Consider the following 23,709-nt stretch of genomic DNA (forward strand, 5'->3'; position numbering starts at 1 on the left):
ATTCTTTGCTCTTTTGTCAAGCTGTCTTTGGATAGATATCCTTTGGGGGAATTTAAATCCACTTCTGTATGAAAAGATTGAATGTCACAAGGAGCTCTTCGCTTTGTTTCTCCTCTTTACAAGTGGAAAAAACAGGCTACTTCCACGTTCCCTGCTAACTTCTGCCAATTGAGTGAACATGTTGAAAAGATTGATTATGGGTAAGGAAAGCAAATTTAAGACCTGGAATTGTTCTTTTCATGGAAATGAACAAGTTTCACATGTCATTTCACATGTTCACATGTGCTTTGTTGCAAAGTCACCCAAATAAGGAAAGCACCTTCGATGTAATTTTGTGCTGTTTTAGCATGAGACCACACCTCTTTAAAAATAAAAATAAAAATAAATCAAATACTTGCTGTTACAAGCTTTTCAAGGCTGAACTGTACTGGTAACTTACCAGTTCCTAACACATACATTTTTGTAAACAAGCATGGACTCTGATCTGATGAATGCTCTTGTACTTCTTTATGTGGGTATCCTGATAAGTCTGCTTTCTGACATTTTAACAGATTAAACATTTGAGTCTCTCTCATATTTAGCCCACTGAACATGCATTTTTTGTGTTATGGTCTTTGTGTACAAGCGAGGATAGGATCACATCAGTAGATGTAGGGGAGGAACTGTGAAGGAGATGCTTAATAGCAATTACAAACTTTTTAAATTTTCTTTGGTCTCCATTTTTCATAATTCTAGTGTAGTGCTGAGACAAGGTTTTTGATGTAACCTTCCAGTAAGCATTAGGTGGCAGTAGTGTGTTGTAATTGGAAACTGCTTTGTTGTTTGTTTTTATCTCCTGCAATCTTTATTGCAATGTAATAAGTGGAGAAAACATGTATTATTTCTTGCAATTTTTATAAAATGCTGATTGGTTGTTCTGACTGCCTGTAAGGGCAGCCATTGTTCGGACTCTTCTATATATAGGTGGGATTATCATACTATAGTTTCTGCACAATATTCATTACGTATTTTCTGATATATAGTATCCGACGGTGATAACATATACCTGTTCAGATCATTTGCAGGTAATGCCATTAATGGTTGTGTGTTTAGTTTTGAAGCCTTTACCCCTTTGCCTTTTCATAAGCTGTAGCCATTTTTAAAGTTAATATAGTCTGTTAGATGAAGTATGCTCTTTTATGGTTGTGTGTTTATCTAAGAAAAAGAGTAAACTTAGGCTCAAGAGAATGTTGGTAGGAACATAATTTACCTTTCAGCATAGTCTTTTTATTGTTGCTCCAGATCCTGGACAAGTGCAGTTACCTTGTGACCATTTGGAGGTGTTTTTTTTTCTCCCTTCATTCTTCTTTCTCACAGGTAAAGGAGTTCAAGGAGTTTGGAAGTTGTGTTGTATTAATTTGGCAGGATGATCAATTAATGGAAGAAGAGCAAGGAAGTGTTGACAGAACATGCTATCTAATTAGTACCCGATGAACCATATAGGCCACAGAACGCAGAGTGTAGTGTTGCTTCAGGAGGACTCCTGTATGACACCTTCATATGCAAAGCAAGCTCATAGAAAAACAGAAAAACTAAAAGAGTATTTGAGCATAGTTTCAGTGAAGGTAATCTTCATTGTTGAAAAACTTCACTTTCTGCTGTAAATTTAGGGAAGGCTGGGGGTGCTTAATACTTCATGGCAACTCAGAGTATCAAGTCTTTGTTTTGTATGTCTTTTTCTTAAAAAAACAAAACAAAACAAACACATGTAATCTTTCATTTGATTGGATTTTTTTATTTAAGAGGTGATCTGCAAGTTATGGAGTTAGGTGAAGTAATTATTTTAAAAGTATGCTGCTTTTCCTGATTTTTGGAATAGTATCTTGTCCTGAAATGCTAGGGCTATAAGGTTGCCAGATGGCTCGTGTGATACAATGGCAAGCAAAATTACTGTAAGTTAAGAGCAGGGAGCACCACAAGGCTTTAATGTTCTACACCAACTGGTTTTCTAGTAGATGTTAGTTTGAAGTAGTTTTTCGGTTGAAAATTAAGTAGTTTTGAATTGAAAAGCATTTTAAGTTTTTCAAGATAGTACTGCCAGAATTATTTGGCTATTGGTAATTATTTTTTTTCTAGTGTATAAATATTCTGATACCTAATTTCTACAATTCATTCAGAAATTCTCCCTCCTCCCACGATAGGAAGAAAGTTTAATGTTTACATGTTTAAAACATTTTTTCAAAATGAGGTTTTTTCCTTCAGTTAAAGCTTCTCTGTTCTACTGAAATAAGCTGCTTTCTTTTTTCCAATACTTTTCAAGAATAAATCATTTAGCTTATTGTAAAACATGTGTTTTTCATCTTGACCTAATTTAATGGTACTGGATGGCAAAGTTGGAAAATGGCTTCTTTCTGTGACCTTTCAGTGAGTGCCACAGGGTGGGAGCCAAGCATATATTTATTAGCTTTTCTCCTGACCAACAAAAGTGGATAAAACACCAGCTTTTCTTAAAATTGTTAAACAAAACTTCAAATTCTATTTTACTAAATAATTGCATAATTCAGTATCACTGTGTTCTGATTTAAATCCATCACAGAATGGACTCCTCAAGAAAAAGAGTTCAGCCACAAACCATACCAGCTAGCATTCTAGTCAGCACATCATGCCTGTGCCTAGCGTAAATGTTCTTTTGGAGCTGGTGTACTTGATTGCTCAGATATAGCTGTCATATACACAGTGTAGTTAATATGGAATACATGTCTTTATTATATGCTGAGAGGGATTTGTGGCTTAAACTATTCAGTGTGAGAATGTATGTAAAAATTAACACAAATGTTAACTTTATATGTAATTATATAGCTCCTGGAGTGTTTAAGTTGCATTATATGGTTCCCTTTTTTGTGCTATGTACAGCAGTGAAACTGTTCAGCTTTGTATTCTGGTGCTCTATCAGCTGGTCTGGAACTTTCAGTACATACTGTATAATTTGCTCAAAAATACTGCCACAAGCCTTATGTCATAGTACATAACTGGGTATTTGCCGTTTTTCTGGGGTTGGGCTGGGGAGGAGGACTCACTGTCCTATACTGTGCTAGGCTGTAGAATTTCAGATGCACAAATTTACTGTCTTGGTGAGCTCAAAACATAAATTTGTTGAGCTCTCAGAATGCCTTGTTTTGTGATAATAATCACGAGCTGTAGGGCTTAGGTAATTTAAAGGATAAAGATTTCAAGAAGGGTATCCTTTGTCAAACACCTGAAGTCTGTATGACCTTGCCACAGAAGCAAGGTTTTTTCACTAGCTATTGCATTCATCTAATTTTCACAAGTAAGAGACTTTTAGATATACTCTGGTGGATCAAATTATTAGAAGAAACAAAACTCTTCTCATTTCAAGCTGATTGTAGGAGGAGGAGGGATACTGCAATGAGGCTAATTGTCCAAATTTGATTCCAAAGCTCTGGGAATTAGTTATCAAGATTGAACACTCTCTTTTTGAGGAAAGAGAAAATAAAAAGTTGAACACAAATCTAGACAATGTCAACGTGCCATGTTATTTCGTGGTCGTGTGGCCAGATTAAGGAATTGTATTTTAAGAACTGTAATTTCTTTCTAATAAGTCTGTCCACATCGTGTATCGGTAACTAGATAAATTTATGGAGTTATATGAACCAATCCAGCCCTTCTTTAGAAGTTAATCTCTCTTGATTTCTGTGAGCATTTGGTCAGACCTACACAGATTTGGTTGTTGGTTTAAATCTAGCCAAGGCTGGTGGTGTCTTAATTGCTACCACAGAGCAACCATTTGGCCTGTGCGAGATGAATGTTGTCAAAGTACCTTCTGCAAGGCGGACATGCATCCACTGGGAATGTATCAAGAAAGTTTTCATTAATTGGTCCCTTTGTTGGCATTTGTGGCAGTGCAGCCAAAAACTGAGTATGAACAGACACTCTGTGTCAGGGGTGAGACTTACTGGCAAGTCCCAGTACAAAAACTGGTATTTACTGCGTATATTGTAAGTAGGAGTAAAAGATTTTCCTCCTAAGAACAGTCTGGCATTAAATTTACTGTCATTTCTTTAAAGGCAGGGACATGTAGCAAGAATTTAAAGACTACAGTGGGAAATTAAATAGAATGCATCTCCTTAGCTGACCATCTTGCAGCTTGCTTTTAATATGATGTGAAGTCTTACGGTGAGCACTGTAGTCTACAGACAAATTTATATGGACCTACGAATACTTCTGTCAGATAGGAACACTTGACAGTTCGTGTCCTGACCTCGTTAGCCTAACCTGTAGATAATAATAGTTAGAGTTAATAATGTATAAAGGTGCTGTAAAACATTTGTGTGAGGAATGCTTGTAAACTTCGTTGGCAATTTTGATATTTTTATGTTCATGTTATTGCTGCGTTTTTTTTCCAGTATTTTTGTTACAATTCTTGCACTTTGTTGTATTATAAGGGGCAAAAATACTGATAATGACTTCTGCATTTTGTGTTTTACTGCAACGCTTCTGTTTGTTTCTAAACTTGATATAGACCGAGACAGTTCATGTTAGGCTTTCTGTTACATTTATGCATTTTGCCTTTTAAAAAAAAAAAGTATTTTGTATCATGAAATAAAAAAGAAGTTCTGATATTTAACTATTTAACTAAATAAACTGCCTCATTGATGCTGAGAGGAAATTCTGACTCAGAAATTTGAATATACTGGCTTTTCAATACCGAGTTTTTGATACAAGAATAGATCAATTGAACTCCCCAAATACTGATAATGTGCTTTTTAAAAAGGGCTTGGTATTGATTTGTACAATTCCAGTCAGTAGTCAAAATCTCTTTTTGTTGGATTCTGAGCCATGAATCTGGCCATATTATTTGAAAATAGTGGCTTGGGTTTCTTTCTCCAACTGCTTCCACTGTTCTCCTGAGGCCCTCCCCAAGGCAGGGGCCTCGTTTTTTTTTTCCTTACCCTGAAAAGCATAGTATCCAACTCGTGTCCACATGTACAGTGATGTGTGGCACTGATATCTCATAGTATCCAATACTAATCCACAGTGACATTTATTCTTGCAGTGTTAATCCAGTGAGCCCTTTACATGCTTTTCTTGACTTTTACCTCTTCTGCTTACAGTTTTAATTCAGTTCTGTCATTCACAAGAAATAGTAGCTCCACCAGATGTGGAGAAGTGCTCTCTTTGGAAAGTTTGGGTTGAGTTCTTCCTGACTATTAACAAATGACTTTTACCACTGCTTGTTTTTTAATACAGACATTTTTCCAAGTTCCAGGAGGTATTGTAGTTGTAGACATGAACATGACATAATTGGAGGTCATGAAGAGTCTGTCTTCCTTACATTTACACTAACACAACAACAACAAATAATTCATACTTTGCTGGAAATCTTATTTCTGGATGCATTATGTTGAATAAATACTGTCAGGCTGTAGATCTCTAATAGCTACCACTATATGTCAAATGTAGAAAAATGGGAGAAAGATGCTAAGAGATACTAAGTTAATTTCACATGTTAATATTACATCATTCTCTTATTTACAGCTTAGATTTAGTTATTAGATGTAGTTCCTGCAAAAGTGCATAACACATGTAAGTAATCCCTTTAAAATCGTACAACTTGAATCACTTAAGAACTTCAGGTACATCTTTAGCTTTAAATACATCTATTATTAAAATAGAGACACACATCCTCTACTGAAATAAAGCAGGAATTCAAGACATGCCAATAAATGTATCAACGTGATTTCACAAGCTGTAGATAATATCAAAGTTAAAAACCTGATAGTTTAGAAATTTACTATGCTGTAGGTGTTGGTAGCAATGACTGCTTGGTGGTGGTAATACTAGTGGTAATGATAGTAAGTCCAAAATAATCTGAAAACTTTTCAGTTTTTTTCAGCTGTCATGGTTTCATCATTGTTCTGTGCCAGTCTTTAGTTTTGAATTTTAGAGCCTTAATTATCGTCTCCTTATCAAAAAATAAATAAAATCTAAAAGGCACATAACAAATTGGAAGGTCTGAAAATACTTTGCTGAAATTATTCTTGGGGGAGAAGGTCAAGATTTAATGTAACATCTGTTTCATCCTTCTAACTGTACTTTTTATTTGCTGCTGCAGATTTTTCCAAATGTTTGACAGCTTTTCTTGACCTATTGAGAAGTAGGAAAGACAAAACAATAGCAAGTCAGTAGAGAGTACTCCATATTTCAGCCTGGAAAAATTGATGCTGATCTATTTCATTTGCCTTAGTCTGAAAAATATAAAGCTTGAACTTTAGGAAGGCTTATTTAAAAGATAAAGCTTTCTGTTTTGATGTATGGAGTTGGGGACATGCTATATCTTGGTAATGTAGTAAGTAATAGATGAGAAGAAATAGCATTTTTTTAATCTTTTCTAAGCATCACCTTCTCATATAGAAAAGTAGTTATGAACACAAGTTTTGCTATATTATGCAGTGTAGTTATCATGTATTCCACAGTTTAGCAAGAGATTACAGTTCAGCATAAAACCTATGGCTGTATGTCTCACCCCTCCCTCCCCAATAAATTGTTGTATTAAGTTGATTCTCACTAGGTGCTGTAAATTTCTTTTTGAAGAGTAAATTCATTAGCACCAATAAGGAACGTACATTAAATTGATTTAACTAGAAGTTTTCTGCTTGCTAATTTGAATTTGATTAAAATCAATCAACCCTATTACATTTATTGCGTGAACTTAAGCAACTTGTACAAGTGTTAGGAGGATAGGGACCTTAATTCGTCATCTGTGGTGCTGGATTTGCTCAACAAAAACTCAGCCAGCTATCTCAGTTTCTTATCTTGTGGAATGAGGATTCTTAAGGTCTGTTGGTGTGGTTATTCAGATGTAATATCCTTACAGTTATTGACCAAGTGTTCTTTATTAACTTCTGTGTAGCCCAGGGATTAATTTTGCAGTTCTTCAAGTGCAAAAGGAACCAAACTTCACAGACTATGAAGTAGGCAGAAATAAAGACTGTAGAAGTTGCATGTGCTATAGGTTCTTTATATAAGTAATGTGGGTGAAAACTAAGTATGTTGTACGCTGTATAAAAATAACAGGGCTTGAGAGAGAGTGCACAGAGAGGTCACACAGTTTAAGTTTGGGAATTGTTTTACTTGGTAGTTGAACCGATTTATAGTATTGTAATATAAAAGCAAAAATTGCTACTGTTGTTCTGAAGACATCGGCTAATAATGTAAAGCAATGCATCTGTTAGTTGCAAGAACTGGTAAGGAGGCAGCAGACAAGTAGTTTATGAGCCCATTGAACCTGCACAGTTCTCAGAGTCTCTCAGTTAATTACTCACTGAACATGACTTTAACCCCTTTATACTGAAACAAAAAAGGTTGATTATGCCTGTTTTTTGTTTTTTGTTTGTTTGTTTTGTTTTTTTGTTTTCTGTGATAGGTATCGAAGGCAGTAGATTACTTCAGTGAAATAAAATTTGTTTACTTAAACTAGGATTTTCTATGAACAATTTTTAAACATTTGGATGTTTATGTAGCTATAATCTGATGGAGCAGTTTGCTAGGGGAAATGCTGTTATCCACTGCACCCAAACTGCTCAAATGTACAGTTTGATGAATATTAACAATAAGACAGGTCAGTACTACCAGGTAGCTAGACAAGTAAAATAATGATACTGTAATTGAAAAGTATATGAGCCTAAATTTGTATTAGCCTGCTTTTCAGTTTCTGTGCAGCACCAACAATGTGATCAAGTCTTCAACATACTTGAAGTTTCTCAATTGAACTCCAGCTTTGAGGTTCATGTTTTTTTTCAAACTTTCTCAGTGATTTTAAAAACTTAAGAAACACCCTTTAACTCTTACATCAAGAGCCAGAGTCCCCAAGAAGTACTATCACCATGTGACATTTTAGGATAAACATCAGGAGAGTGAGCAGTATTGCATATATTGTATAATGGTTTTCTAATAGTTAAAAGATCAAGTAATATATTTCTATTACTTGATTTTTTTTAACAGTAACTAGAGTGCATCATACTGTAAAGCAATACACATTCCAGACAGATAGTGTTTAGCAGTAAAAATGAGTTAAGAAATTCAACTAGTAAAGGTATGAAAAGGAAAGCTAGCTTCTAACCTTCTTTTTTTTCCTTCCCTCTGTCAGGCTTGGAAAAAAATCCTTACATGTTTTTATACCATCCTATTAAGTAGTAACATGTTAGTAAAACAAAACAAACAACAACTACTGTGTTCCAAAAGAAAGCTGTTCAAAAATCAAGACATGAATGATCCGCAAAAAGCTATTTTTATGGAAATACTGTGCCTTAAAAATGTTACACATACAGAGCTAGAAAGATAAACATTGCCTAAGTGCAGTAATACAGCTTGAAATAGTGCCCAGGTGGCAAGTACGAATGACAGGAAGATAACTTGCACAGATTTTGAGAAGAGAGATTGCAAGAGATGCTGGTAGGCACTAACATTTTGAGTAAGAACCTACAACTGGATGCATAGAAGAGCAATTGCATAGATGAGCAATAGTTCAGTCCGAGTAGGAGACTGGTCGAGTAGAAAACAGGCTTGTCTGTTTTCATTGTATAGTTTGTATATGTTTGCAACTGTGATTAATGTAGAAATAAAGCCAAATAAGACCATCAGAAACATGTGTTGTATTTAAGCTCTTTCAAAACAAAACTCCTGGCAGGTGTTGAGTCAGCTGGCCTGAAGGGTAAGTTGGAGAGAGAGGTGGAAGAATTGGAGGCATGAATATCCCAACCAAGAATGGGAGAAGATGCCACAGAAGAGTATGGTTGATTGACTTCTGAAGTATTGATGGAGAACATTCTGTAAACATCAGCTGTTAGTAGGGTGGTTGAAACTTTAATAGGGTGTTCTCTGTGGTTAGTGTCTGATCTGCCTGAAACAGGGTCTAAAGCAGCTGGAAAAGAGGACATCTCATTTGTTGTCTTAGAAGTGAAAGGAGAATTATATGGGTAGCTGAAACAAAAATGGATTTCTGCTGTAAATGGAAGTGTTCTTGTATTTCAATGCACAAGCTTGAGAGTAGGAAAAGGGAGTCAATGAGAACAGGTCCATAACAGATTCGGATGAAACACTGGAAAGAAAAATAAAGCTTTAAAGTATAATAGCAGAGGTTTGAGGATTTTTCTTAGTGTGGATGGAAAGGATACTAAAGGCATCAGATGGCAATAGAGTAATAGCTCCAACAGAAGAAGAATAAAATACTTTCAGAGGGTTTTAATTAGTAGAGGGATTTAATTAGTAAATCCTCTACAATGTAGTTGTTTGAATATAAAAATCACATGCAACAAATACTAAATTTTGCAGATTTATAAGAAAGAGAAGCTAGAGGACAAATCTGAAGAGTAATAAATCTTTATTCAGTTCATTCCTTAAATGAAGAAAGCCTTGTCTTCTCTACATTCATTATTTTTCCAAAGTATTTTTATGATATTTGTGGCTTACAGTTTTTCAGTAACTACACCCAACACAGTCCAGAATAGTTTTTCAGTCAGTGAAAGCGTTGAGGTAGCAAATGAAAAGTGTAAGCAGTTTTGTGGGGGTATTTTCTCAACATTCTTGGCAGCAGAGGAGCTTGTAATCTTAGTGCTGTTTTGGGCAATCAGTCATGTTTTCATTTATCTGTAAGAAACGGATCCAAGAAGGTGTGGTCTTGTGGCCAATCCAAACATATAATAATAGGAGCAGTGGATTTGTGGCACCACTATTCATATCAAGCTAATTAAGTTTCAGTGGTACCAAGTCTGGTACAACAGTCCTTGAATAGGCCTATGCAGCAATGTCAAAAATCTTTTGGGGTAGAAGCTTGTAGGGCAACGTTGCCTGCATCATTCAAATGCAGAAAAATACGCAGCAGCCATATAACTTCTCTTTCTAAGGTGTTATAATTAACCCTAAAATATTTGGGTGAATCAAAATTTGAAATAATAGCAACAGAATTTTTGAAGTAACATTTTTTTTTTGATAAAGTATTCCTATGAAGAATAACAAACATACTTTTTACAAGAAATCACATTTCTAAAAGCAAATCATGTAAGCCTTTAATGTGATCTGTTTTGCTGCGTATGTGTGTTAAGTATTGGTTTAAAAAAAAAAAAAACAAACTTCCACACATGATATAGAGTCAACCACCAATGTTCAAAATGTTATTAAAATACAGATGGAAAAGCTACGGTTTGAGAAAAATGAATTTGAAAAAGAAATAATGCGTTTAAATAGCTTTAACAGTACAACATGGTGCATGCCAGAACACTAAATTTAGTACCTATCAACTAAAGGTTATTGTTTTCTGATTGACTATTTAGAATACTATATACAATGACCAAAAATCTTTGATTGATCTGTGCCTTAGTATTTTGTCACCTTCAGTTGTGGAGATAAGAAGGGATAACTATGAGAGAAACTCGCAGGTCACAACTGTGCTTCAGTCGTACTTTCAGCAAGTTGCAAGCTAGTCTTCAATGCAGAGGTAACTTAAAGGGTCCTTACTCATCTGGTGGGCCAAAAATACACATTTGTGTACATAGTTCGTACTTGAGCTTGCAGGTTGCACATATGCTCAGGTGTATATGGAAAAAGATACAGATATGTGGGGGGGAAAAAAGTAAAATCAAACATGAACATTTAGCTCTTAGGTACAGTTCCCTCTAGTTGAATGAGGGATTTATCGAGTCAGTGCAAATGGTAGTTACGTACATTAGAGCCCAAATGGACTCCTTTCAAATTTTGTCTTATAAAGTACACCCTGTGTTAGTATTCCTTTCTTTCTAGAATGAATTATAAACTAAAACAAAGGAGTTTGGCTAATCAGAAATCAGCCAAACACTTCTGTAACAGGTGTTCCAATTCTTAAAAATTTTCAGTACAATTTAAGGCCCAACCTAATGTTACTATAAGAGGCAGACGTCAGAGCTCCAGAATAGGAGATATCGTGATTTATAACATGGTAACAGCTGAGAGGTCTGACATTATTGCAACTTGCTGATTTGAATGCTTTTTCACAGTTATCGATCTCGTATGCTGAGCAATTTAAAATATAGTTAACAAAAGTAAAATCATTGGTGGTTAATTAAACTCAAAGGAAGATACAAGTTTTGAGGGTTACTTTTCAGTAGACGTTTGAACCAAAAAGAAGACAAAATGCTCCATTCAGAACCAGTAGTTACAAATGGTTTTTAAGAAGTGTTACCATGGCCTTGCTTGCAGTTATGTCCTTGAATAACCATTTCTTAACTAAAATGACACAATTTTTGTAGCCAGTGATCCATGACTTTAAATATTTGGAAGGGCTATTGATTCACTGAACTGGAAGAAATTAAAGATGTTGAGGCATATTTTCAAAAGTAGATTTACATGTATTATAAATTACATTAGATCATGTGTATTCTTTTTTACTGTTTAAAAAAAAAAAAAAGTACACGTAATACAACATTCAATTTATTTGTAGTAACCTTAACTAAACATTGTTTAGATCAGCTACATGTGTAATATTACAAGAGATGTTAACATCAACAACATCTGCTCTTGTTCCTGTGTCATAGTCCTCTGGATGTACCTGTTTCTGGTTGTGGTAGTAATCCTCTCTCTAGGTAAATCGTCCATAAGACCAATGATTTCATCAGCAAATTATCCAGAAAACGCCATCAGTGCACGTGGTGACATTTGTGCCACTGGTGGTTTTGTTGCCATTTCAGTGGTCTAATTAAATCGGCAGTTTTCTCTTGTGCCCAGCATCATCATCTCCCTTCCTTTGGCACCTTAGCTCAAACCTTCTTCCTTTTCAGTGTCCTTTTAGCTGAATATCAAATGCATTATTGATTTTTCCTCTCCCACCCTCCTCACTTCCACTCCCCTCAACTCTAAACAAAATATTTTATTTTTTTTGATTGGCAGTATCATCCAGACAAACAGCAGGCAGATGTGCCAGCAGGAGAAATGGAGGAGCGTGTGCAGAGGTTCATCGAAATTGATCAAGCGTGGAAAATTCTAGGGAACGAAGAGACAAAAAAAGAGTATGACCTGCAGCAGCGTGGTAGGTTCCTGCCAAGGAGTGCTGTAGTGGCAGCAGCTCTTTAAATAAGCAGGGTCTGGGAGTAGTAGTGAGATGGTATTTTAAAATGTTGTTTGTTGCTGAACCAAATGTTTCTTTCACTCTTGTCCTACTTTCTAATGTGGATCCATTATTTATAGCTTTCACTACACATACATTATCTAGTGAAAACATTGAATTACTTCCAACAAAACATTAGGTGGCGTTATTCCTAATAGTTTGAATATGGAATTTATACTAATTACAGACCTTAACTCTTTTTATTAAGGCAGCTTCATTATGTATTAACTTCTTAAGTCCAGGTCTTACACTCCATTTCACTGCAGTATTTTACATATAGGTATTATTCAGTTTAACGTTCAATGCGTATGGATTTATAAGCACTTCAGAATCATTAAGGCACATTCTGGTTGTGTGTGTTAAGGTAGCTTTCATAATTCATGCGTAGTCTAAACTAGTCTTTTTTTTAAAGCAGGTTTATAAATAATATTCCAATATAACACATTAACTAGGCAGCTCTAGCATGCATTTCTTTTTATACCTCTCAGAAAATAGCTTCTTAAAACAGTGACAGGCTGTTGTGAGAAAGAAAGGGGGGAAATGTAGGTCAGGTCTGTCACACATGGGCTACCATTACATGAAGTGATAGGCTGTCTTTCTGCTCTGGCCTCCGGATAGGAGTCCCTCAGCCTTCCATTAGAACCTTCAATAAATGTATATCCACCCTACATGTTAATGGGGGGAGTCAATAATAGTGTATTGCCTGTGGGGAAAACACTCAGTCGCACTCTGCAGTAACACACTCCGGTCCAGCATTGACGTGTAGCCACCACCACTTTTGAATGTGTCTGATAAAAGCCCACTGTCTCTGCAGCTTGTTATTGAATTCTCTTCCATTGTACATTGGCACACCATCAGACCTTTCTCTCTTGTGCTGATTTTTAACTCCCCTGCCACTGCGGATACCAGAAGTTTGAGAGACAAAGGCTTAGTCATTCTGGTAGATATGCATCACTGCAGGATAAAAAGGGTGATATATAACTGTATATCCAGTATGAATTCTCTAGCTAAACAATCTTGTATTTCAGGCTTTGTGTGGGTATTGGAAAAGGGAGTGGAAGGGGAAAAAAAAATAATGAAAAGATAGTTAAGAAGAAAGGAAAAAAATGGATTTTGTGCTAATTTCTGATATAAAGAGTATGATGGATCAAACTCAAATAACTTAGCTCAAACTTATTTTTCAAATACCGCATGTGATGCCAGAACAATGCTATTGTACTTCCAGCATTGCAGCATCAGCTGTCTGCCATTTTCATAAATTATATATGCATAGAAAAACTGAAATATGTAATACTAAGTTATAAGCCTTTTATGTATATAGCAAATTGTACCTAAAGTTTTAATACAGACCATAATGTTCTAATTTACTTGGATCAGGTTAATTCACTGAGGTAAAGAGAATTACATGAGGATTTAATAAACTATTTTGTTTACCCATGGTATTTAAGGATGTTGCTGTAGGTTAGTTTTCACTATTTTATTTTACAGTATTTTGAAGGCTATCTGTATTGACTGAGATTCTTTTGCATCTAGACAAGTTCTTCTAAAAGCCAACTCAAGAACGTTGGACAGAGAGAGAAAGAGAGAGGGAGGGCGGGGGGGGGGGATACAACAACAACAAAAAAACAGCAGCAACACAGAACTGTGTAAATAAAGAAAACTACACAGGTGTTTGGAAATAGTAATGTAATGGGATGGATATATTTTAACATAGAAGGTCCTATTCAACGAGGATCCAGTGCTTTAAACGAAGCCAGTCACATAACATGCATGTGCAGTGTCGATGCATTCTCTGCAGCATGTTCCCTAGCAGCAAAATGATGGTGAAATAAAATCTCATTCTCTGAATGCCTGTCAAGTTGCTTCTGAAGTCATGATTCTAGACAAATTCATAGACACCACTGTAAAGGCTCACAGAAACAAAGGAACTGAGACAGCAGCTAAGGGGAATAGTGATGAGAGAGATAATACAGCAAGTTAGTAACACTGCGAAGCCAAGGAAGCAGCATGTGAAGGATGCCAGTGTGCATGTGTGTGTGGCTGCCAGTCAGGAAGAAGTTGTTTGCACTGTAGTCTTTTTCTCATTGCACAGATTTTTATTTGCATGTCCTTTGCAATGTTACATAAAATAGCTGTTAATTACTTAGCTCAGGAATTCAGTAGCCAGAGAAGTTCTGAGAAGCTTAAACTCTGTGGTGCTATATGGTTTTTATTTTCTTTTTCTTTTTTGAGTCTTTGAGAATAATGAGCAAATGTGCTTTCTTATCTTAATACTGCACTTCTGTTAAAAGTATCACAATGGTCTTCGGGGGATGGAAAAAAGGTTGCATCACAGTTTACCTGTGGGCTTTTTTCCCTCAATAGATTTTCCATTCTTTGCTTGGTGTTCCGTTTTCAAAAGATGAATATACAGTTAAAGTCAAGTCTGACAATAATAATTACCAAATATTCTTTCATTGAGTTTAGCTTGGAAACAACTTGTTTTGCAGTTTGTCATGGCAGAAGTCATTTGAGCCCTGAAAGTACATGCTTGTGTCACAGTTTGAAAGCATAAAAAACTGTTTGCAGGAAATCACGGGTCATCCTTACCTGTCTCCTGCTCAAAGTTGGCACGGATCAGTTGTTCAGACTTTCTCCAGTCTAATTTGGTTACCTCTATGGACAGAGGTAACCAAACGGCTGATGGCAGCCGTGGAAAACACAAACTTGGCTTCTCCTTGTACGCTGTTTCCCAGCCTTTGACCATATGGGTAGTCGACCAGACTTAATCCTGTAAGTTAGCACTTTGTACCAGGGAGCCCCAAAACAGACAAAAGACATCAGATGCGATCTCAAAAGTGTTGAGTGGAATCACCCCCTTCACCTGCTGGCTGCCCTCTCCTCATTTCAGTACATGGTTGGCTTTTGCTGCAGGAGCACCCTGCTAACTTGTGTTGGACCTATTATCCACCAGAACCCCAAAGTTATCTTCTGGAAAACTGCTAATTAGTCAGTTGTCTCCCAGGCTATACTGGTGCGTTTTGTTTTTCCATCCCTATGGTGGGACTTTATCTGTGTTAAACCCTTTTGTGTTCCTGTCAGCCTATTTCCATATCCTCTCAAGGTCCCTATGAATAGCAGCCTTGCATCTTCTGTGGATTTTTGCTAACTTAAATACAGAGGAACCGTGTATCTAAACAATCGCATAATTAAGATAAGGAATTTTACTAATTATTTTTATTTTTTTTTCTATTAAAGATTAAATGATTAATAGGTCACAAGTAAAAATAATAAATTAGTGACTTTGATTAATTTCTGTCACTAGATGTAGCAAGTAAAGCAAAATTAATAATGAGACTGACCCTAGAATGAGTTGTTTGGTGTATTCTTTTGGGGTAGAGGTGGGAGAAATTTAAGAATGTAATGTTTTTTCCATCTATGGCTCCAGCAAGGTTCTATACTCCATAATGTGTCTTCATACGTGATGATGGACAGAGGTGTCCATAAACAGCAAGTGTCACTAGGTTAGAGGATGTAATCACCACTGGATGTGTTCTCATCTGAACATGTACCTCCTTTTGATTTTCAATTTTTTGAATTACACTTGTAGAAAAATATTATAGATTCCATCATCTTACAGAGGTGTGGTTATAAATTAAGTGAAAAACTGAGCTAAAGAAAAGCTAGCTGCTACTTCTCTTGCTCCTTTCTCTTCTTCTTCTACTATAGGAAACTGAAGAGACTGTTTTGGAGATGGTTACTGTCCCTTTAATCTGCAATTCCCTCCTGCTATAAAGGGATGATACTGCATTAAACATCAAGATACCTTACGTAATTTGGTAAAACAAGATGCCAGAAGAATAGCTTATAAATCCACTGGAATAATAAGCCAGAAAAGAAAGACATAAGCCTACAAAAACACACTTAATAGCTAACTGAAATGATAATGGGACACCTTGACTACCTTATTACAAGGGGAAAAAAATAACACAGTACATTTTAATTGTTTCTTGTTAAGAAAATTTCTTCTAAAACATATGTATAGACCAAAACTAAGCTGTTAGCATGGCTGTTAATTTGGGCCTTTCAGTGTGCTAGGTCATACTCTTTAGTGACATAACTATATATTCTTCTCTAGCCATGGATTTTATGGCTGTAGACCTCACCTCATGCTGGAACACAACCCTTTTACTGCAATTAACTTTGGAGTTGATTCTAATCTGCACTGGCTATAATTGAAGCTTTTTTTTGGACAAAATTTTTTTGTTATGAAAATTCTTTAAAAAAAAGTTTTTATAATCTCAGATTAAAGTATGCTAATTTTATTTTACATAGCAGACTCAAACTTCAGTTACTGTTTAAAAATACATGGACTATTAGAAAAAAAAAGGAACTTTTGTAAATATCCAGGGTTTGAGTACTATGATGAATTTGCATTTGATAATACATAACTTTTGTAATGTTTTTTTCTTTTTAAATCAATCCTAAGAATATACAACAAATAGTTAGAAGAGTCTTTTGGGTACTGTGACCATCTTTACTATTACCATAAATTGTTAAAGGGGTTAAATTTCCATTTACTGTTTGCGACCCCCTTCCTACAACTCAGCCTTAAATAGCCCAAGAAATATTTATTGTATCCTCAAGTAAAACTTAAATACCTTTCCCCTTTTACAATTTCTGAATGACCCAGCAAGGGCTCTAGTAAAGCTTTACTGAACCATGCCGCTAATAGTTATTTAATGTTGTTCTGTAGCCTGAAAGAATCTCGGTAGATTTTTCCTTTTAATCTCTTTGAATTGCAGGCTCATAAACCTCTCTGATGAGTCTGCCAGTGTTTTCTTAGATCCTGCAGTTGAGACAATGGAGCTGCAGTATTCTTTCACCTCTTGTTGTCGGACAAATCCAATAGATGGCAAAATCAGGCAGGCTGTACTTCTTGTGAATTAAAACTTGTTTTTCGAGTTGTGCAGACCTGATTATCTATCATAATTTTCTGGATCTGTTCAGAAATGCATTTCAAAAAGTCTGTTCTACAGACTGAGCATGTATTGCATGTAAGTAAACCTGCTAAGCCTAACTCAGTACTGGTAACAATACCAGTCTTAAGTAGTGTTCTCATCCTGCAAGGGAATGACAATCAGACAGTGGTTTATTTCAGAGAATCACCACCAAGAGAGACATGGCTCTAAGATGAGGAGTAACGATGTAGATAAAATAAGGAAGAGTGCAAGGAATATTAGAGTAACTAACATACTCTGTGAAACCATTAGGTTTGTGGTTCTGCTTGTAAGTCCTCCAAATTCATATTGAGATATGCCTCTGAAATAGTAAGCCAGATCTATTTGTGCTGTCCTAAGGTATTTTAGATTCAATAGTGTATTGAATCTGAGAATGAGAAAATAAAACAGCTATGTTCAACTCAGAAAGTAAGTTTCTCCAGCTTGATGTAAACAAGCAAATAATTGCAGCATACAAAATGGAATGACCGAGAGATTACTGGATTATGTGTGAAGTCTGGAGACGTATTCAAGTTGAGAGTACTAATTGAAAATTTGAGATAACCAGTGAGTCTACTCAGAGTTGGAATAACCGTCTCAGTTCAGTTAGGGAATGTTATAAGCAATGATTTTTTTCTGTTGATAATTTTTAATTACTATTGCACTAATGAAATGGAAAGTTTGGTTGAAATTCTGTTCGCTGGGCTTTGTACTGTGCTATACTTGGAATATGAAAGAGGACAGATTATTCCTTAGCTTTCTTCTTCATTACTTCATGAGAAACTTTACTCAGAAAGCATGGTAACCTTGTGAATTTGCATCTCATCAGTTCATGGTGGCATATGGCCCATCTGGTCATAGGAAGACATGTCCTAGAGCTCTATCTCCAATCCTATAAAGTTTCTTTTAAGTTAGATCCCGCTTCATGAATGCCAAATAGAACAGCCTGATCTCTTTTTAATTCAACTTTTTGCTACCTATAAATGAAGCTTAAGAACATGGATTCTTCCTACCACCTAAGAGACCATTTTTCTTTGTGATTTTTTTCTCCTAAGCACTCAAGAAAACCAAACAACAAAACAAAACACAAAAGTGAAATAGGAAGTGTTTGCATTTTGCATACTGTCATTGTAATTTCAGTACTGTTTATTTCCACTGCAGTGGGGAAACCTGAAGGAAGGAAGGTAGCTGGGTAGACCTCAGTTTGATCACTGTGGTGTTTTTTTCTTCCTAAAAAAAAGAGGAGGAGAAATCTTCACTTCACACAAGGCCTGCTGTAAAAGAGGCATACTTGTTTTAATCTTCTTTAAAACTAATGTAGATGAAATTCACTCTTAAGGATCTATAGCATATGTTTCAGTTGCAATTAAAATAGATAGCAGTTTGGTTGCTGAATAAAGCCTGGAACTTTTTGATATTAAAAAAAAAAAAAAAAAGTTGTTTCAATTGAAACAAAATTGTTAGTGGTATTTCTGAAAGGTTTACAAATGTTAATGTCCTAATGATATTTGAATTCTATCTGCACTGTGTTCTTAAATAGATTAAACTCCTGCTTCTTGGCTAGTATCATATCTGTCAGTATAGCAGTGTACAAAATGTGCTGTCTCGCAGGTTTTATTTTCATACAGACACATATATATATATATACATATTTTTTTACATTGAATGACAACTGAATAAAATTCATACAAATTCTGGGAGCAGGAGCTGAACCCTAATCACCAAACTATAGATACCTGATCTCTGTGTTGTGCCCTCTTTGTTCTGGTCAATTTCTTTTCATAGTGACAATTTGCATAGAAAGAGGAGACCATTCTTACCTGGATAATGCTGTATCCAAGGAGATGCACATAAAACCTCTAAAATCATGGTTAGAAGAGGTAGCTGTGAAGTCCCCTTCTTTATCCTCTTCAGTCCAGAGTAAAGACCAGTTGCATAGTAGAAGCTGGAAACCCTTTAGAAGAATACCTTACAATCTAGTTGTTGGGTAGAGCAATCTCTTGGGAACTAAGAAAAGCTATAATCTGTAACTCCGACTTTTCCAGCATTGCTCAACAAGTAGTTCTAGAAGAACAAGTTCTTTCACTGCCATCTTAATTTTAATAGAAAGCAGTTGATAACATTGTGTTTTGTAGTAAACTTCATGTTATTAAACAAGAAAACTCACTTAAAAAATTAGTTATCTTAGGGAAGGGGCTACTTTCTCAATAACAACTGCATTTAAACCTGAAATAAGCACTAAGCCACTGAGTCTTGCCAAATCAGACATTTCTGTGTACGTGCTGAAGTTTAGCTTTCAGGCATTCCTGGTTCTCTAAGAAACTACAGCGTTTGTGGATTTGGCACTTCAGGTATCAGGCAGCATTTGGGAAGTTTGGTGAAGTAGGTTATCAGATTTGTTTCTAATATTACCACATATAATTTTGAGCAAAATCTGACATTGTTAACCTGGTGTGAACCATGGACATTAAATGTGAATATGCTGATAAATTACAAAAGTCAATTTGTATTTATATTGCATAATTAGCATTTGGCAATTTGAACTGAATTACACACTTTTTATTTTCATGCTGTGTTCAATGTTGGAAGAATCTAGGGATTCGAATGGCAATAGATGTTAGGTGTGCAGATGAGAACTGACATTCTTTCTGTATCGAGAGAGTCTCTTCGTTATAAAAAGAACACTAGGACTAATCTTCCCCTAAAAGTGTTCTTTGTTTATCTTTTGTTAGGTATGTAATTTTCCAGGAATCTTAGTGTTCGTCTAATAGGGAACCTGAACATCTATTTTGTGCTTATTTAGAGGTTCTTATTTGGCCCCTCCTTTCAAAAGGAGAATGGACTGCATAGGGAGATGGTGAAAACCTGCCTGGATGTGGTCCTGGGCAACCTACTGTAGCTGGCCCTGCTTGTGCGAGCTGGCCTTTCTTGTGCAGCTCGGGAGCTAGGTGATCTAGCCAAGTCCTTTCCAACCTCCACCGTTCTGTGATTCTGTGGAAAGTAGAGGTAAACACACCCATAGTTAGAGCTTGTGGAAGCCTAGTTACAGCTAGGCTTTTTAAGGGTGTTCATATCAAAACAAAAGTTTGGCCCTAATTTCACGTAATCATCTGGGATACGTATGAAAGAACTGTTTCCAGTAGTGCTCTAATTTCAGTAACACATCTTCACCATTCACTTCTCCTTGCTACAGAGTGACATATTTCAGCAGAGATGGAAATTTTAGAGAACTGCTTTTTTCACTGATTATAAGGGCTAGATTTAACTCTCGTAGGGACCAGATTTACTGCTAAGTATAAAAAAGTGCAAACTTAGCAGAACAAAATAAGAACTTATATATTACCTGAGCTGAACATTTGTCACCATTTTCTTTATAGAAGATAATCTGACAAAAGAATGGCCACTACATGCACAGGTTTATCTTGAGGATATGTCCTGGAATGAAGGTGAGTGCTGCCTTGTTCTCAGTGCCTTTCATTGTCATTTGAAATGCTTTCTGTTTCTTCTGTGTCTCATACCATTATGTTGTCTTATTTTACTTTTAACCTTTCCTCTCCCCTTATTTATATTTTCCTGAGATCTAGTTGCTCTGTTCTCCGTGGTCACCTGCTATATTTCTATTTCTGTTAGTTCCAGTCAATACTATATTCTTAAAGTCTACTGAAAATAGCACTGTTGAGTTGGAATTGGGACTTGCCTTTGTGATACTTGTTTTGCATTCCCTCTTTTTTTTTTTTCCTCCTCCTTCTCTTCTCTTTGGGCATGGAGAATTTGCAGGACCACTTTTCACCTACATCTCGCTTTGTAGAGTGAATTCACCTTTCTGGATTCTCCCAGAACATCTCATGCATCTTCTTGCTCTTTCTGTGATTGTGGAGTTGACTTTTTTTCTACCTGATTTTTCTACCTGACAGTGTGTTACTTCTCTCCTTCATGTTACTCTAGTTTTTATCATTTACTTGCTTTTTGGAGTAATGGCTGCTTTATTTTTTCTTAATGTTTTTTGTTGTTGTTAAGTAAGGAGAAATGCTTTTGTTTCTTCTGTTTTACGTTTCTTTTGAGTTAGGAGTTTGTTCTGGAATCATGTTTGACATCTGTATTACTAACACTCCTCAATTTGTTCTTAATTGTTCTCTAAAGATTTTGGTACTTTGTCAGAATCAAGCTCTCATTCTCAAGTATTCACTGATGTAGCCCTTTTAATACGTGTCTGTTTCACTGACATACTCCTTTTTATTATTTTCTCTTTAAAAGAGAGTACACTGACCCTGGCTGTTTGGCATTAAGATTGTCTCACAGTCACAGGAAAAAAAAAACTTTAAGAATATACCGATTGCTTGGACAACAAACGGTAACATAGATATTGACATTCACAATCCAGCAGTGAGAGGTCACACACAAATTGTTTTCTTTTCAAGAGCAGCTCTGTGAAGAATAATCCAAAATAAATTCTTGATTCATCGTGAGCACTAAAGGTTTTTTTTGTTTTCTTTTTTTGTTTTTTTTGGCAGATGAACGATGTTACACTCTTTCATGCCGATGTGGTGGGAATTATGCAGTCTCCGAGAGTGAAACCAAAGATGTATCTTTGGTTTGTTGTGACACATGTTCACTTGTTATTGAGATCCTTCAATGATTGTTCCATCGTGCACATTGAGTTACGAACTTTAAAAACGTTGGACAAACAGGACGGTATCCTCTAAGGGATGTATGTTAAAGAAAAGGGGGATGCTGCAAGAACAAGTTCAGGCAGGAATTAAGAGAGGAAATATGCCTATTTACTTATTTATTAACATAACTCTGAGGATATGGTGCTTGTTGTTTTTTTTTAATTTCTTTTTCAACTAAAGAACAATTTATTAAAAAAGAACCAGAACGCTGTTTTGTATAACTGGACTGTATCTCATGATCTAAATGACCTTTCTTTCCCAGCAACCAGCAAAGTAGCTTCTTTCAGTCTATCGGCTGCAGGTTGGGCCCTACCTCTTAAGTTAAATCCTTTTGAAGGCTCAGGTGACAAAATTTAATCAGGAGGCATACATATGAGAATGCTTTGAACATAATGAGTAATAAAGCACGTTAATGGGAAAAAGGAACGTTTTCTATTTCTGTGCTAAATATTTTAGTCACCTTTAAAATCTTTAAAGGACTAAGCCTTAGAAAGAGGTGACAGAGTTGCAGATCTAGCAGGCACTGTACCACGTAGCAGGTACACTGCCAATTCACTGTACTATACAGTGCATCTACATTAACTTTTCAATTTGGACCAGTAGTATACTTTAGAATTGACTTCATCCATCATCTGAATGAATAGAGTCTTCATTCCATAGATGAAAACTAACCAGGAATTTGTGCTTTGATCCCTGCTGGAAATATACCGGCTCAAACTAGTTGAAGAAAACCCTACAAACCACATTTGAGTAAATGGGCAGCAGATCCTGAAGCCAGTTGTTACTCTTCTGTTTCAATCCTAGTGTGCCACAATACTTCTGAAGGTAGATATAACTTAAGTGTGTTTCTAGATGTGTGATAATAGTGCATTGCCACCTTCATCCCTTACTGTCAGTCAGTGTAAACTTTGTTTTGTAGGAAAATACAAAACTTCAAATAAATCCAAGCACTTACTGTGAATAGCCAGAGGAAACAGAGTAAGAGGCATGTCATTTTTGATGATGGCAGCGGTGTATCATTCCTGATTTCAAGGTAGTTGTAATCTCAGAAAGAGACATCTTTGTCAAGTAATACTTGTGTCTATTCTAAATAAAAATAACTCAATTTATTTCAGTATAAAATAATATGGAAGCTGGCAATAGACACTTCATTCTTTTAATCATCAAGAAATCTATGGCCATTGGGGCTTGCACGTAGAAATCCAAAGTCATTCAGAGGCCATATCTGTAAAATGAAGTAACAGGAAATTTTAATCCCAACCCAGAGTTCAATATTTTCATTTGTTAATGTTATAAGCTTTTCATAAACTGCACCATTTTTCAGCTTTTTGATTGGGAGGCTATAGCACAAGCATTGAAACTTCTCCTACTTATATGTTTTCTTTACTAGGATTAATATATATTGCATATGAGGAGGAATCCTAATTCTATAGCAGCTGTAGACGACACTAATTTATATAAGTAATTCAGTGCAAACACTAAACCGTGGGGGGAAAAAATCTAAGGATTTATAGGTAAGCTTATACCATACAAATGGGTATAAAGGAGGAGTATGCCTGCCTATGTCAGGGGGTTTCAACCAATGGAGCTCCTCTGAGAATGGGATAAAGGGAAAGAGCACAAATCATGATCCAAGTACAAGCACAAGTGTCAGAGCATGATGCTCAACAGTAAGAACGAACTTTCTCTCCAGAAGTTAACCACGTAGCTGTTCATACTACTGAACGCTCCCAGGGGTACTTTCCTCTGAACATTCACTAATTACATGTAGGCTGGCCTTAGATGCAAAACAAAAATAAATAAATAAATAGGCAATGGAGGACATTCTTTAACACCTTGTCTCCCTTGAGCACAAGGGGATCAGCAGGGAAAGAAATGATGCTGAAGAATGAACGCCCGTCAGTGGCTTAGAGCCTGTAAAAATCTC

At 36.0% G+C, this 23,709-nt stretch overlaps 2 protein-coding genes across 5 annotated transcripts in view; one reads left to right on the top strand and one right to left on the bottom strand.

Moving 5' to 3' along the window:
- Positions 1–21,936, top strand: part of DNAJC24 (DnaJ heat shock protein family (Hsp40) member C24) — a 33,446-nt gene extending 11,510 nt beyond the window's left edge. For 3 of the 4 annotated variants that reach the window (XM_032189207.1, XM_032189209.1, XM_032189208.1), the window contains exons 3-4: positions 11,917–12,055; positions 20,490–20,716. In XM_032189207.1, the coding sequence (XP_032045098.1) occupies positions 11,917–12,055; positions 20,490–20,689 (339 nt within the window). In that variant the 3' untranslated portion in view covers positions 20,690–20,716. Of the gene's footprint in view, positions 1–11,916; positions 12,056–20,489; positions 20,717–21,623 lie in introns of those variants that run through there. The other variant, XM_032189210.1, reaches the window with a different exon arrangement.
- A 988-nt stretch (positions 21,937–22,924) lies between these two features.
- IMMP1L (inner mitochondrial membrane peptidase subunit 1) overlaps positions 22,925–23,709 on the bottom strand; it is a 33,065-nt gene continuing 32,280 nt past the window's right edge. The window contains exon 6 of the mRNA XM_032189206.1: positions 22,925–23,007. Coding sequence (XP_032045097.1) covers positions 22,939–23,007 — 69 coding nt within the window. The 3' untranslated portion in view covers positions 22,925–22,938. The remainder of the gene's footprint in view (positions 23,008–23,709) is intronic.

The sequence above is a fragment of the Aythya fuligula genome, chromosome 5 (assembly GCF_009819795.1).
Source record: "Aythya fuligula isolate bAytFul2 chromosome 5, bAytFul2.pri, whole genome shotgun sequence".
NCBI lineage: Eukaryota > Metazoa > Chordata > Aves > Anseriformes > Anatidae > Aythya > Aythya fuligula.